General features: G+C 45.7%; 1 protein-coding gene across 1 annotated transcript in view; it reads left to right on the plus strand.

The window, feature by feature from the left end:
- The window catches only part of elp4 (elongator acetyltransferase complex subunit 4), a gene marked incomplete at its 5' end in the record, with an annotated part of 58,334 nt that extends 44,552 nt beyond the window's left edge, over positions 1-13,782 (plus strand). The window contains one exon of the mRNA XM_080843829.1: positions 13,013-13,782. Coding sequence (XP_080699955.1) covers positions 13,013-13,123 — 111 coding nt within the window. The 3' untranslated portion in view covers positions 13,124-13,782. The remainder of the gene's footprint in view (positions 1-13,012) is intronic.
- Positions 13,783-14,246: the final 464 nt, after the last annotated feature.

A 14,246-nucleotide genomic window follows, 5' to 3' on the forward strand; every position in this document is an offset into this window, starting at 1 on the left:
GGGGAATTGGGGGGCAGTGAAGTGCATCCACTCATGCCCGCTCCCCTCCGAGGCCGTGGCATCTTCACGGCAGGCCCGCTCAGCGGCAGCCATAATGTCTATTTTATACCCAGGTGGACAAACACAATCGCGGACCTCGCTCACATTGTGGCAGCCAAGGGGAGTTTTGAAACAGGTCACAGACTTAAGGCGTAGGCGTGTGTGTGTGTGTGTGTGTGTGTGTTTGTGTGTGTGTGTGTGTGTGTGTGTGCACGTGCTTATATCACCGTTTGGTGTGTGTGTGTGTGTGTATGTGTTTGTGTGTGTGTGTGTGTGTGCACGTGCTTATATCACTGTTTGTGAAGTTAGTGAAAATGTATGTGTGTGTACTTATGTCACTGTCAAGTGTGAAATTGTATGTGTGTGTGTGTGTGGGGGGGGGGGGGGGGGAGGAGGGTATTTGCGTGTATGTGTGTACGCGCCACGCTGGCTGGCTGGCTGTGCACTGGAGCTCGAGGAAGACCTTTGAGTGTCTCCAACCCGGTCTGCCCCCACTGTTTCCCCCCGCCGCCCTCCGCAGCGCCCCTAATGATTTCACTTACACCTCCAGTATTTAACTCTGTCAGGAAAAAGCAAGCAGTCCGCTGCTCATAATTTACATGTCATTTGCTGCCTCATATTGTGTGAAATTCAATTGCACAGCTCAGACTGTAGCCAGCACATGGCTTTTCTTTCTCTCTCTCTCTCTCTCTCTCTCCCTCTTTCTCTCTCTCCCTCTCTCTCTGTCTTGCTGTCTTTTATCGTCGTCTTTTTCGTCTGCCTCTTTTCTTTTCTTTTCACTCACTCGCTCTCTCTTTTCTTTCGTGGATCAGAGTTCACAGCAAGCCGCCGACCTAAAAGAAAGTGGCTTGTTCCCCTCCTTCTTCCCTTTTTTCCCCCTCCTCTCAGCACACTGTCACACCCGCCTCCTTGTGTGAAGCCGTCACTCTCTCAGGCAAAGGGATTAGTGTTTGCCTCTTAGATGGAAGCATGGTGGCATGTCTTTACCAGACACATTGTCAACTTCTGAGCTTTATATCTACATCTTCAATATTTGGTTTGTTTTTTTGTTGCTGTTGTTTTATACAGCTTGCATTCCTCATGGCGTTGTGGAGGTTAACACGGGGTATGTACCCTTTCCATGCCCCACCTGCTCCTCTCGTAGTGGGCTTTAGATCTGTTGTCATCATTAACATGAACTGGCCCTTGACATAAACACTCTGTTATGCAAAAGCTCAAGGGGATCCATTTTATGGCTGAGCTAAAGTTCTGAATGGCTCCGCTCTCGTCTTGTCAGGTCAGTCCCTGAAACTTCTCCTGCCCCCCACCCCCCACCCCCGCCCCCCCCTCCTCTCGCCACCCCTGCCCCTCCCCACACCCCTCCCCTGTAATGAAACAGGCCGCCCAGCAGTAATTGGAGCCTATTCGGCAGTCTCCTGCGGAGAAGCCTCAGAACAGTAATCCCCCCAGCCAACCACAACTCTTCTTTTGGCCTGGCACCGTTCCTGACCCTTGTCAAAAAGCTCAATTCATTCAGTGAGAAATGCAAATGAAGTTGACAATGAATATACATTGGGGGCAGTTTTTGAAACAAAACAAAACCAAAAAAAAACACATGTCACTAGCTCTCATTGAGTGGCTGAAGACAGGGCTTTACATTACCTAACATGAGATTAGAGAGAAACTATTGCTGGAGTGTTTGATGAAAAAGAGAGGGGGGGACTACATTAATAGCAGTAATACATACATATTAATAATATACACACGAATGATATGAAGACAAAAAAAAAACCTTTTGGTTGGGATCAGCAGACACGAACATACATTTTTGTTTTATTTGTGGAGACTTTTCTGAGGTAAACCCTGTCTGACAGAAGCCTAGCACCTGAAGTGATGCCCGCATCCCAAAAACATCCACTAACCTTCAGCCCGCCTCACCTCTAAAAGCCTCCACGGCACTAACAACCCGCCTCAGCGAAGGCAGCGTTGGTGCTCATGTTTTGTCTATGGCTACTCCGGCTACATCCTGGTGAAGCTTATTTGTTGCACCCTGAATGGATTGAAATGATGCCATTACTTGTTGACACAAGCCTATTTTCACAGTGATGTGAACTATGATCTTTCAATCACATAAATGAGTGGTAACAGTTATCCACACATTTGAAACAAATGAATCTGCTGCTATCCTAAAAATAAAAAGACTAAAAACTCTCAAAACAAATCTGATGAGACAGCTCTCCTGTGGATTCCAGGACCTTGGGGTTGGAGGTAAAATGGGAGGATGTGAAATTTTTGACAAGGTGGCCGAGGTGACGCACTATTGCATTTGACACCCCCTCCCCCACCGCCAGACCCTAAAGGTGGCTGAGCCCACTCCAGCCTCACCTAGACCAGGCTGGGATCCATGCGCCTGTGGGGACGACCGTGGAACAGGTCAAAAAGGAAGGGCCAGAGGACAGAGCAGGTAGAGAGATGGGAGAGTTTTTTTCAACCTACATTTAAAGTCAAACAGAGCTTAGCAGATCAGGCTAACTAGGGTAGCTGAGGTTTTTCACAGGTGATTTGTTTTGAAAAGAAGTTGATGGACTAGGTCTCACAGGTGTGCAGTTTTAGTCCTAAAAGCTTTTACTTTGTACTAACTTTGCATCCAAGTTCAATAATATTAATTAGTCACTAATTGGCCCACCATCAGTGGTAATGTCTCTTCATGACCTGTTCGGACTTTCTTTAGAGGGATCCATAAGCATAAGATGCCCAAGTGGATAAGGAACCATGAGAAGGCCTCTGTGTGCTGGCCTGCATCCATCCTGCTGCTGTGTTGGTCCTGTGCAGGGGATCTTCCTAGGCACTGACCTTGCATTGACAATCGTTATAGAAGGTAATGCTTTGCTAGCTGCTAGGTGCTATCAACACACTGTAAGCTGTGGACGGGCCAATTTGCCTGAGCAAAGTGCTTTACCATGTGGGAAATACCTAAACGTTATAGGTGCCTTAATGATTAATAAGCTACTCTACTTAGTAACTCCACTATTCTGAATTGTATTAGTAAAAAAAGGACCATTCACTCTGCTACATTTAGCATGCCCTCCACTTCCGAATAGCCCTCTAACTCTCTGATTCATCATGCGTTTGAGGGTGTATGTTAGCCTGGGTGCCAGCCCAAACTTAGCCCCGCCCACAACATTTGAGGTCTGGAAGTTCGGTCTGGCATTTCTCCGTTGAGAAGGAATTCTGCCAGATCAGGAGCTGATCTGACCAATCAAATTGTCAGGGTGGGCTTTATACGATGATGGACAGATGATCAACAGTCACGTAATCAACCAAGTCACCAACGAGCCCTTAGATTGAATTTGTTTCCAACAAACATGGCTGCCGCTGGAGAGCTGAAATGTGAAGATATTGCCATCAAATCTGTTTTAGAAGACGTCGGCGCATTCATTTTTAAAAGAGGAACAGAGAAATGCGGAGAAAGGCATTTCTCGATCGAAAAGATGTTTTTCCAGCTACGTTATAGTCATACTATGTTGCTCAGATTGGTGGTAGGTCTATCCAATTGAGCGAAGAGGCATTTTTTTCCCTGGTTCGGTTGAAACACGCCCCATAATCACAGCCCAATGGAGCAGTATCAGACTCATATTCTGACTAGAATTATGAGTATGACGCGTCAGGCTAGGTGTATGTAGTAGTGCAGAAGTATCCCAAAGTAAGTAATAACAAAATGTATATTTTTTTAAGTACAATTATTAAAAAAATATACCTATATGTAATATATTTGATTTTAAAGGCACCCAGTGCAACTTTATAGGCTTGAGACTCATAAATAAACATTCAATTTCTAGTCTTTTTTACACATAGTAAGTTTCAATAACTCCATACCATTACATATCGACATTCAAGGAGCAAAGATGAGACGTCGTTGTGTGGTGAGAACTGATAGAAAATCGTAAACAACAACAATCGCCGGTGGGGAGAGGCCATTTTTCCATTGACTGGAATCCTGCTTTATTTATTGGTGGCACCAATAAATAAAGATTTGGGGGGAAAATGGCGGCGATTGTTGTTGTTTAAGATTTTCTATCAGTTTTCACCACACAACGACGTCTCATCTTTGCTCCTTGAATGTCGATATGTAATGGTATGGAGTTATTGAAACTTACTACGTGTAAAAAAGACTAGATATTGAATGTTTATTTTTAAGCCTTGAAAGTTGCACTGGGTGCCTTTAAGCGTACATTTACCAACCCTGATGGGGATGCTCTTTTTTTGTGAATGCATTACATCCGAATGCAAACCTGCACCAAATGACTGACTTTGCAGGAGGAATCTGTTTTTTCTTTTGTTTGTTTGTTTATTTTCTTGTTTGTTTATTTGCATGCTAACGCACCATCAAAGAGCCTCTGCCAAAATATTTTTTTAGCAAATAGACTCAATACCCTGTTCTCAGCAGAACACCACACCCACACAACACTAGAAGGGTTCCAGAAGCGTCCTATAAAGACCCCCTCATCAAATGGTTCCTCTCTAAAGGATCCCAAGGGACTTTATTCCATACAGGTACTATTTATAGTCGTGTTTTTCCCTGCCATTTAGCTCACACTTTTATCCGGCAGAACGTACCATCGAGGTTACATACACTGAGTGCTGTGTACCATAGAGGTTACATACACTGAGTGTTGGGTGCCCTGCAGAAGTCATCGGACACCAGTGAGTGGCCACCGACATAGAGGGCCTGTGAACCCAGACCAGATGCAGTCACTCCAATACCTTTTAGCTAAATATTTGACTAAGCCTTATACTGCCGCCATCTTTGTGCTGCAAATGGTTGCAGTCAGCAGGGCCGACTGGCAGAGTGCAGCATGCCTCCTCTTTTGGGGGGGGGGTTACTATGGGCAACTGCTTTCAGTGTTGTTGCATGGAGTACCTTGTGCACCAGGGCTTTGTCCGCTGAAGTGCTATCCTCTTGTGCCAAGCTCTTTTTTCTTCTGTGGGCAGTAACAACCTGTGATGGATGGCACCAATTCATTAGGCTGAGGACAGACACTTAAACATACACTTAAACCTCTGTATTCTCACAGGCACACACACACACACACACACACACACACACACACACACACACATACACTTATATATACATACACAAACACACATTTTCACTTATCATTTGTGAGTGAGGGGAGAGACATGCTGGCAGTTGCAGCCATAACTTGTCCTTGTGTGTCTGTTGCATGAAGTGGACAGTTAACACACCTCTTTTCCCCTCACCTCCACTTCTGCTGCCAATGTAATCTTAAAGCCTGCTTCCTCAGTAAGGTTGGCCTCACTGGAAGATATTGAGGATAAAGCTGAAGTCCTGCTTAACCCTGAGCCAAGCTCTCATTGACCTGTGTGCACACACTCCTCCAAAGCCCAAGGATGGGTGCTCTTTTGGTGGGGGTGATTTAACCCCCAACCCCCCCAGCGCTGTCATCCCCAGAGCCGGCCTCTTCTCAGGCCCCCTCTGGCAGGCATTGTACTAGGGAGAAGGATGGCAGTACAGAGCACAACCCACACGCAAGGGCACACACACACACACACACACACAAACAGACACACACACACACACACACACACACACACGCACACACACACAGACACACACACACACACACACACACACACACACACACGCCTTTCACAGACACACATAAGTGCTGCTCTCTTATCTCAAAGCTTAGGCTTATGTGGTTCTAAGAGAAGGACCTGTACAGAATGACCTGCTTCAGAAAGTCGCCAGCACATACAAACTCATACATATACTCAGTCCCATACACAGCTAAAACCTTACACGGACATGCATTTTAAACGCAGAACCTTAAATGACACACATAATGACCACATTACCCTACAGCGACGTACATTATAAATGCAGAACCTTCCATGAGACACATAATAAGCACATAACCTTACAAAATACACATAATGAACACAGAACCTTACACGGACACACATAACAATTGTATATCCTTAAACAGACACACATAATAAATGCATAACCTTACACGGTCACACTTGGATTAGCTCATAATGCACCAGTTGGGTGAGAAAGCCAAGAAAAGAACCTGCTTTTGTCACTAGCCATGTCAATGATGCAACACACACGTGCACCAGAGACAAGCTGTTCAGTCACTGTGTCTGGTTCTTACCAGTGTTGTGAGTGTTGACACAGTAACCCTTAGCTGACTTTTCTACAGCTACCATACAGTACGGTTTTAAACTGTGGTTGAACCCCATTACTCTTGTATAGAGAGCGTAGTGCCAGTCTGCTTTTTATGACTAGCTTGTTGTAAATACCACCGTGTCATACAACAGGGTCACTGAATGCTCTCAAGACAGAGTCATGAATAAAACATATATGAAAAATAAAATCTTTTTTGTTGTTGTCCATGGTCACCAGTGCTGGATTAACAATAGGCGCTAGGCGGGGTTTAAGCCCCAGGGCCCACAGGCTGACGGGGCCCTGGTTGACCGAGGAAGTAGGCCCACATCGAGTCAGTGTTGATTTTGGTTGTTCATATGTAGGGGTGCGACAAGTAGGCTACGAGTGCTAAGAAAACCTGCTCGGCTGATACCACATCTATTTATTCGCACTTGGTGTCTGGAAAAGTGACCAATATCATGATGTGAGTACAAATTAAAAATCAGATTTTTACGATATCAGGTACCGATCAAACTGCGTGTCAGAAGAGAGAACTTTCTCAGACTGTGAATCTCAAAAATGTGTTATCCAACCTTCTACTCTGCTTTAAATCCTGAGAAAGAAAAGTCAGTTACCTAGAACCTACTACCACCACACCTGCAACTGTAGTCTGTAAAACACATGAAGAAGGCAATGGAGGAATACATTACCCAGAGGTCCATGCCACGCGTAAACAGTAATAGTTTAAAAAGCCGATTCAGAGGGACTGCGTCGACGGCGCTCCTCCCACTCTGCTGTCATAACGCATGTGGCCATAGCGTCTCAGCGCGACCTATCGGATGTGAAAGCGCCACTTACACGTGTTTGTCCTCTGCGCCTCTCGACCTCCTCGGGCCACGTCTGACCCTGGGGCGGGATCTCTCGCCTCTGTTACGCCAGCTGGCCGACCAAATTTCCTCAGGGTCCTTACAGCCCTCAACCCCCGTCACCCCCCCCCACCACCACCGCACTCACACTCACATCCCCCCATCCCACCTCCACAACCTCACTTGCCCCTCCGGACATCTCGCACAGCATCACACTTCCAAACGTTCCAGAGGAGAAGGGATGGAAAACCCCAGCAGAGGCCGATTTTGACCTCAACTCCCTGCCCCCTGCAGATGCTGACTGCGCTGGACAATCTAGACCTGCAGGGGAAGTTGCGCTTAGGGAGTTGGGGGCTGGGCGATGATGATAGCGATAGTCATACTGTAGCAGTAGCCGTCGGTGACCGGCTGTAACGGTCATCTCATGTCCTTCCTCTTTGCTGGTCAAAGAGCTAGCACTGTGAGGCATTTAGATGGCCTTTTAATGAACACGACAATATGGTTTATTCCCTCGCAAAAGGGTTTTGTAAACAGTGTAGTTGTTGTGTGCCACTGGTGGCTTGTTGTTTTTCATTAGTTTATTTCCTTTGTTTGCTGTGTAAATAATTTAACGCAGGGATTTTTTTTTTAAAGTGCTGATTATGAATACCCTGACGAGACCTTTTTATTATTGTTCATATCTCTGAGAAATCCATCTGGTAGAAATATTCTCATAACTTGGTATAAAGTCCTGTTAAGACCTGCATAATTAGAAATTCAAGTTTCTTTCCTCTACATTAAGTTCAAGTCAAGCATATGGAAATTAAGCATGAAAAATATTTGTCCAAGGGAAAAAAAGGGAAAGGAAAGTCAGTGGTGGGAGCTGGATCATACCTCCGTCTTTGTTTGACCTGTCAGATGCATTATGGGCCATGCAGGAGATGCATCCTCTGCCCGTGTCTCGGTGTGTCTCCTGAAAGTCTCGTGGGCTCAGCCCAGGCAGTCAGGTGACACGGTCTGCACATGACCTTTACCAGTTACTAAGCGGAGAGGTGGGGCCTCCACAGAAAGCTGATATCAGATCCACCAATCCACAACCAGTGCATTCGCTTCTCTTTCAGAACGTGCAGAAACTACTAATATTCCTATACATTGAAGATTTTGAATATTTGTGATCTGTCTCGTGTTCATTTTTAGGTGATGTAGGTAAAAAAACAGTTTAACACTGTCTTTAACTATTCTTACCCAATGAGCCTATGTCAGTGGTATTAGTAGTAGTGTTAGTAAGAGTGGAGTATTTGTCAGATGTGTCCTCAGATGAATCTTCTGCCCTGGATGGTGATTTTACTAGGTAGCTTTGAATGCTCCCTATGACCTTGATTGGTATGTCAATATCCCTCAAGAGAAGTCAACCCTTGGACCTAAGGTGTGAATATATGTATAAGTGAATGTATGTAATACACCCCTTTAATAAGGTGCTTGCTTATTTTCTCAAGGCTTGGTACAGTGCAATAGATTCTGATTTGAATGGAGGAGGTCATCAGTAGGGTGGAGAGAAGGGGAATTGAAGGTTTTTCTCTCCGCCCTGGGACAGCCTGTGGCCTGTAAGTAACTGCAGTGAGAGACGAACTCTACAGAAGCAAAGGGTTTACACTGAGGACAAGCCCAGGGATCAGGCTCAGATTACGCACGTTTTAAAATCACAAAAGAAGAGGAAGGTGGAGATTTGTTTCCTCCATTGTTCCAAAATAAGAAGGGTTCGAATTTCACAAGGCAATCAGATTTTAGGTCCACATTTTTGGATGTTCCTCTCTTGCAGTCAGTGAGGAAATACAGAAATGTCACTGAAATAAAATAGCACCTTCTAAATGCCTTGGTAGGCAGAGGTTTGCATTATTTACAATTTTAATTGCAAGCTGAAATTGTGATTGTTATTTACAATTAACTCGTGCCACTGTATAAGAGAGATTGCAGTGATCCTATTTCGCGTTATCACGAGGCCTACAACTGTATTTAGTTTTAGTCTGAACAATGTTTAATGTGTCTTCCAGCCATAAAACAGATAGGGCTAAGAACCTTTACTTTTTAAATACAATTTAGCAGACATGTCTTAAACCAAGGTTTTTTGCCTCAAAGAAACTCCAGGAAAACTGCAATGTGCAGGTCAGCTTTCTGAATGAATTAGTAAATGAGGTAAGCTTATTGAAATCAGACCTTCCAGGATTTGTCACCACTGGGCATTACTTGTCCCAGAATTCTTAGGGTTTTGGAACTGTTGGTAAGACTTTGTGAAGTAATTGATTAATGCAGCTAATGCTTTTGTCATTAGCAGTGAGTTACGGACTTTGGAATTTCTTTGATGGCGTGCTTTCAGAGTTTCCCCCCTTAATCTCTTTGTGGAGCAGTTAGGCTGTTTTGATTTGAAACTAGACGCTAAATGACGTGGACACATCTCAATTGAGACAATATTTCAGGCTCCAAAACTTCTCTGCTTAGTTGCACAACTCTCAGTTTGTTTTTTCTTTAGTGGGTTCTGAACGTTCTCCATAACCCCTGTGGCCTGTGACATGTAGAACCGTTAAGTTGCAGGAGAGTTTAAGATGCCGTAATCAGCTGAGGGTTTTATTGTCCATTGTGGGGTGATATAAGTAACCCTCTTAATCAAAGCCCGCCCTAAGGTGCTTCTGGAGAGACCCTTGGGTATCATTTCAAGTGCTTAAGGTTCATGCGGTGCGTTGTCACGGCCGGTCCCTCTGGCAGGGCTTGCTTCATGGCGGTATTGCGACTGAGAGAACTTTACCCCTGCGTGCCAAGCCTGGCAAAAGGGGACGTGCCCTAACAGCACTGCAGAGGGCTAAGGGCTAAGTTGCTAATCGCAGCCTCCTCGTTAGGTCTCGATACCCAGGGCCGTGGGGCAGTGGGGAAGTCTTCCTGGCTCTCAGATCTTAGAACAGCAGAGGATGCTTCAGTAAAATTGGTGTGGCTGTTACACCTTATTCTCTCATTCTGACCAGGAGACAGCTCAATGGTTAATAAAATATTGTTTCTCTTTTTCTCTCTCTCTCTCTCTCTCTCTCTCTCTCTCTCTCTCTCTCTCCCTCCCTCCCTGCAGACAGCTGCAGAACAATGCAGGCAAATCCATATAATTGATAGGAAAAGAAGGCTATTGTGTTTTGTGAAATATAATGTCCATGGCTTGTATTGGTTGTGTCTTAAAGTAAAGGCGGCGGTTGAGTGTGGGCTTCTGGGTTTTGTCTTCTGTTTGTCCATCGATCGCTCTGCTATCAAAGTTGCAGATGCTGGTTTGGTTGTTCGGAGCAGGATGACCTACCATTCAGCACACGTTCAGTTCCGACAACAGGCCGTTAAGCCGCAGCTGCCTGGGTGGGTCTATAGGTGCGTGACTGTTTCAGAGGAGTGTGATTTTTTTTTTCTCACGCACACGCTCTCTCTCTCTCTCTCTCTCTCTCTCTCTCTCTCTCCCTCTTTTCTATTTTCCTCTATTCCCCTCGCTGTTGTTGATTTTACCTTGTCCACACCAAGGTCTACTTATGTGCTATTGATTTTCCTCCTCAAACTTTCCACTGCAGTGCACTCAGTGGCACGCAGTCATGGCTTGATCAATGCATTATTTCTCTTTTTTTACTTACGCTCGGCTAGCTCGGAGACATGAAAGGTTACGCAGCCCTAAACTCGAGAAAGCAGCTTCTGGAGGCCTTCTTTGAGGGCGTGTGTTTGTGTGTGTGTGTGTGTGTGTGTGTGTGTGTGTGTGTGCGTGTTTGTATGTTTAAACCACTTTTCCACTTTATTTTTTAAGCTCTTTGGATCCGCACAAGTGTAAGCCAACCAAACTGTCAACTTTAACATCTAACAAGTGCTTGAATCTCTCACCAAAAAGCATATTCACTGCGTCATGCAATGCATGGGTAATTGAAAGGATGTCACACCACCATGTTGTTCGCTGGCTTCTGACTCTCAAGGGGCATCAAGAGATACACAAGTTGCTTATTAGTGAGTAGACTTATGTCGCTTGTTTCTTTTGTACTTTGCAAATTCCACACTAAAAGGGCTGTATGTTATCTTTCCTCTAGAGTTTACTGATTGCTCCAAGGAATTACAATGTCACAGCCTCAAAGGAAAAAAACGCACAGGCTATTACTAGCAGTAGTTTATCCCAGCCTGAAGGGGACAATGCTGGTACAATGACTGAGGATAAGAGGAGGATAGAAAGAGAAACGCAGTGAAGAGATGAAGGAAGAGAGATGGAGAGATATGAACAGACAGATAGAGGGATGAAAAGGATACAAGAAGAAAGACTGAGAAGGAAAAAGAGAGAGAGAGAGAGAGAGAGAGAGAGAAGAGTGATCAGACCAGTGCCTTATCCCTGCTTGTAATAACGGGGTTCTCCTCTTATCCAGGGCACACAATGGGTGCGGAGGTCCGTCATTAGGCCTCAGATAAGTATCTGCTGCGGGACGAGGCTCACCATTACCCCCTGGGCATAGGGCACGGAGTGGCTGGGGTGGTGGTGCTGGGACGCCTCCCGGCCCATCTGCCCAGTGGGCTCTCTGAGCTGGTGATAAGACCCAAAGGGGCGGCCGTGTGGGTCCCTGCATGCTCACACACGTACGCCCCGCACTTGTTTCTCCAACTTAGGCCCTGAGCTTCTGTGTGTGTGTGTGTGTGTGTGTGTGTGTGTGTGTGTGTGTGTGTGTGTCCTTTGTTTTACCATTGAAACACCCCAGAGACTCCAATTAGTATGCTGGTTTGTGTAAATGCATGCATATTTTTTGCATTAAGCCTTTTGATTGTATTGTGTGTGTGTGTGTGTGTGTGTGTGTGTGTGTGTGTGTGTGTGTGTGTGTGTGTGTGTGTGTGTTTCCGTGAGGGCCACTCATTAGCTGTGGCTCATTTGTACGAGCTGTTAAGGCCTTTCTTAAGAGAGATTAGTGCTGGTGTGGAACAAGTTACCGTGGTAAAGCTCTTGATTCTAATGACTCTGATATAATCCATAGCTCAGCACCTAACCCTACATCACTCCCCACCCCTCTCCGCTGAGCCACTTGAGAAACTAAGACACGGTGAGAGGTTTTTAGCGGCACGCTACCAGGTCCGCACTCGGCCCTCTGTGATTGAGAGTGCGTGGCCAAGCGTCAAACGCGATTTGGACTCAGTGCGCTTTCTATGTGTGCAAACATGGAATATAAAATGGCTGCTATGGTGCGCGACCAGTTGTCTGGCCCGTTGGGGATAGGAGAGAAACAACACTCGCTCTTTCGCTCTCTCTCCAACTGGTCATCCACCTCTCGGCTGCGATAGGGAAATGTGGTCTCCGAGACGTATTTGCAGGGGGCCATGCCTCCCATTCTTTTGCACGCGTGGTTATGAGTTCATCAGGGTTAATTAATGATGCTTTTGGATTTTCTTATGAGACGCCTTCATGTCATACCAAAGCTTGTCTAAATAACCTAGATTTTAATTTTCATTTTGTCGGTGCTTTTCTTCAAAGCCACTTACTTTAGAAAGAAGGTGCATATTGTTACTTCCTAGTGTGTTCCGTAGAGACCGAACCTATGACCTTTGTTTTCCTAGCATCTTGTGCTAGAAGCAGCAGCAGCACAAATATTACATGATGTTATGTAACCACGTGAGTCAGAGCAATGGTTCTTTACAGCCTTGCTTTTGGCTTTCTGACATGCTGCATGGCCTATTTTCATGTAGTAAGTATGTATGTATTCTGTTTATTCTTTCTCTCTACATGTTAATGGACAGGTGCCTACTGTGTTTCTCCTCATAAATGTCTCACATGTTTTCTCTCTTTTTATTTGCCCAACTCTCTCTCTATCTTCTACCTCTCTCTTCACCTTCTCTTTCTCTCTCTCTCACTCTCTCCCTCTCCTTCTATGTTCCACCTTTCTGTTCTTCTCCTTTTTCTTTCTCTCTCTCTCTCTTTCTCTCTTTCTCTCCACAGAGGCTGCACTTGCCTCCAGACCTGTCAGACACAGTGAGTCGTGTGAGTAAAGTGGAGCTGGCAGCGGGCTGTGGTTCCACCGCCACTGGCAACAAGCACCTGGACTTCTAGAGCTTTCTCACCTCTCTCTCTCTCTCTCTCTATCTCCCTCTCTCTATCTCTCCTCACCCTCTCTCCCTCTCCCTCTCTCCATCTCCCCTCACCCTCTCTCTCTCCCTCTCTCTATCTCCCTCCCCCACGCCCCTCTCTCTCTCCCTCCTCCCTGCCATACCTCCCCCCTCCCTTGCCATTTCCATGACATTCTAACGAGAGCTCCCAACCCCTCCCCCAACGCCTGACTTGTCTGCCTTCACCAAACACCCCATCTCTCGCTCTCTCACACACGCACACACACATGTAGGCCTGCGCACACACACACACACACACACGCACGCACACCATCCCCTCACCCTGCTCCGACATCTCACCCCCGACACACAGCTACAGTGGAACGTGGTTGAGATACATAAAGAAGCATGGTGAGGGGATGACTATTTGGAGGGAGTGAGAGAGAAAGAGAAAAAGAGAGAAAGAGACAGAAAGAGAGAGAGAGAATATGGGGTAAACTGAGAGAGGAAAGGCAAAGGGGGGCAATTACCTAATAATCAGCCATGAAGAGTGTGTTGCTGTCACCCAAATCCCCACAGTAGACACACTCTCTGATGCCCCTCAAAACTCCAAAGCCGACCCCATATGAACCCACAGGTGCAACTCCAACACTCTCTCACACTCAGGCACTCTTGTTCACTCTTGTATGTTAGTGATGTGGAAAAAAATAAATGGTTCTTTTTTTTAAAGCAAGTGTGTGTGTATGTTTGTGTATGTATTTTTTTTATCGTCCCATCACTGCATCATTTCCAGGATCGTCATGTTGTTGTTTAAGTAATAATAGCAGTGAGATGTTTAATTGTCAGAATACTGAGATCTTGGGGGAAGGCAGAGGGTATGCTGTTATTAAGCAACATTCATTATGCAGGTCTTCCTTAGGAGCCTCAGGGTTCTGTGTCTTTTTGTCCTTTCAGACGGGCACTATAATGTTATTTCCATAACTTGTATGAAAAGCATGTCTGCCCAGCCCAGCCCAGTCCTAGTGCCTGAGCATGAATATGTAGGTGAGAGGGGAAGAGAGGGAGTGGGCCAGGCTCAGATGCCATTGGCCATCACTGCTCCACCCAAGCCCACTGCTTTGACAGGC

The sequence above is a fragment of the Sprattus sprattus genome (genome assembly GCF_963457725.1).
Source record: "Sprattus sprattus genome assembly, chromosome: 8".
In the NCBI taxonomy this organism is placed as follows: Eukaryota; Metazoa; Chordata; class Actinopteri; order Clupeiformes; family Clupeidae; genus Sprattus; species Sprattus sprattus.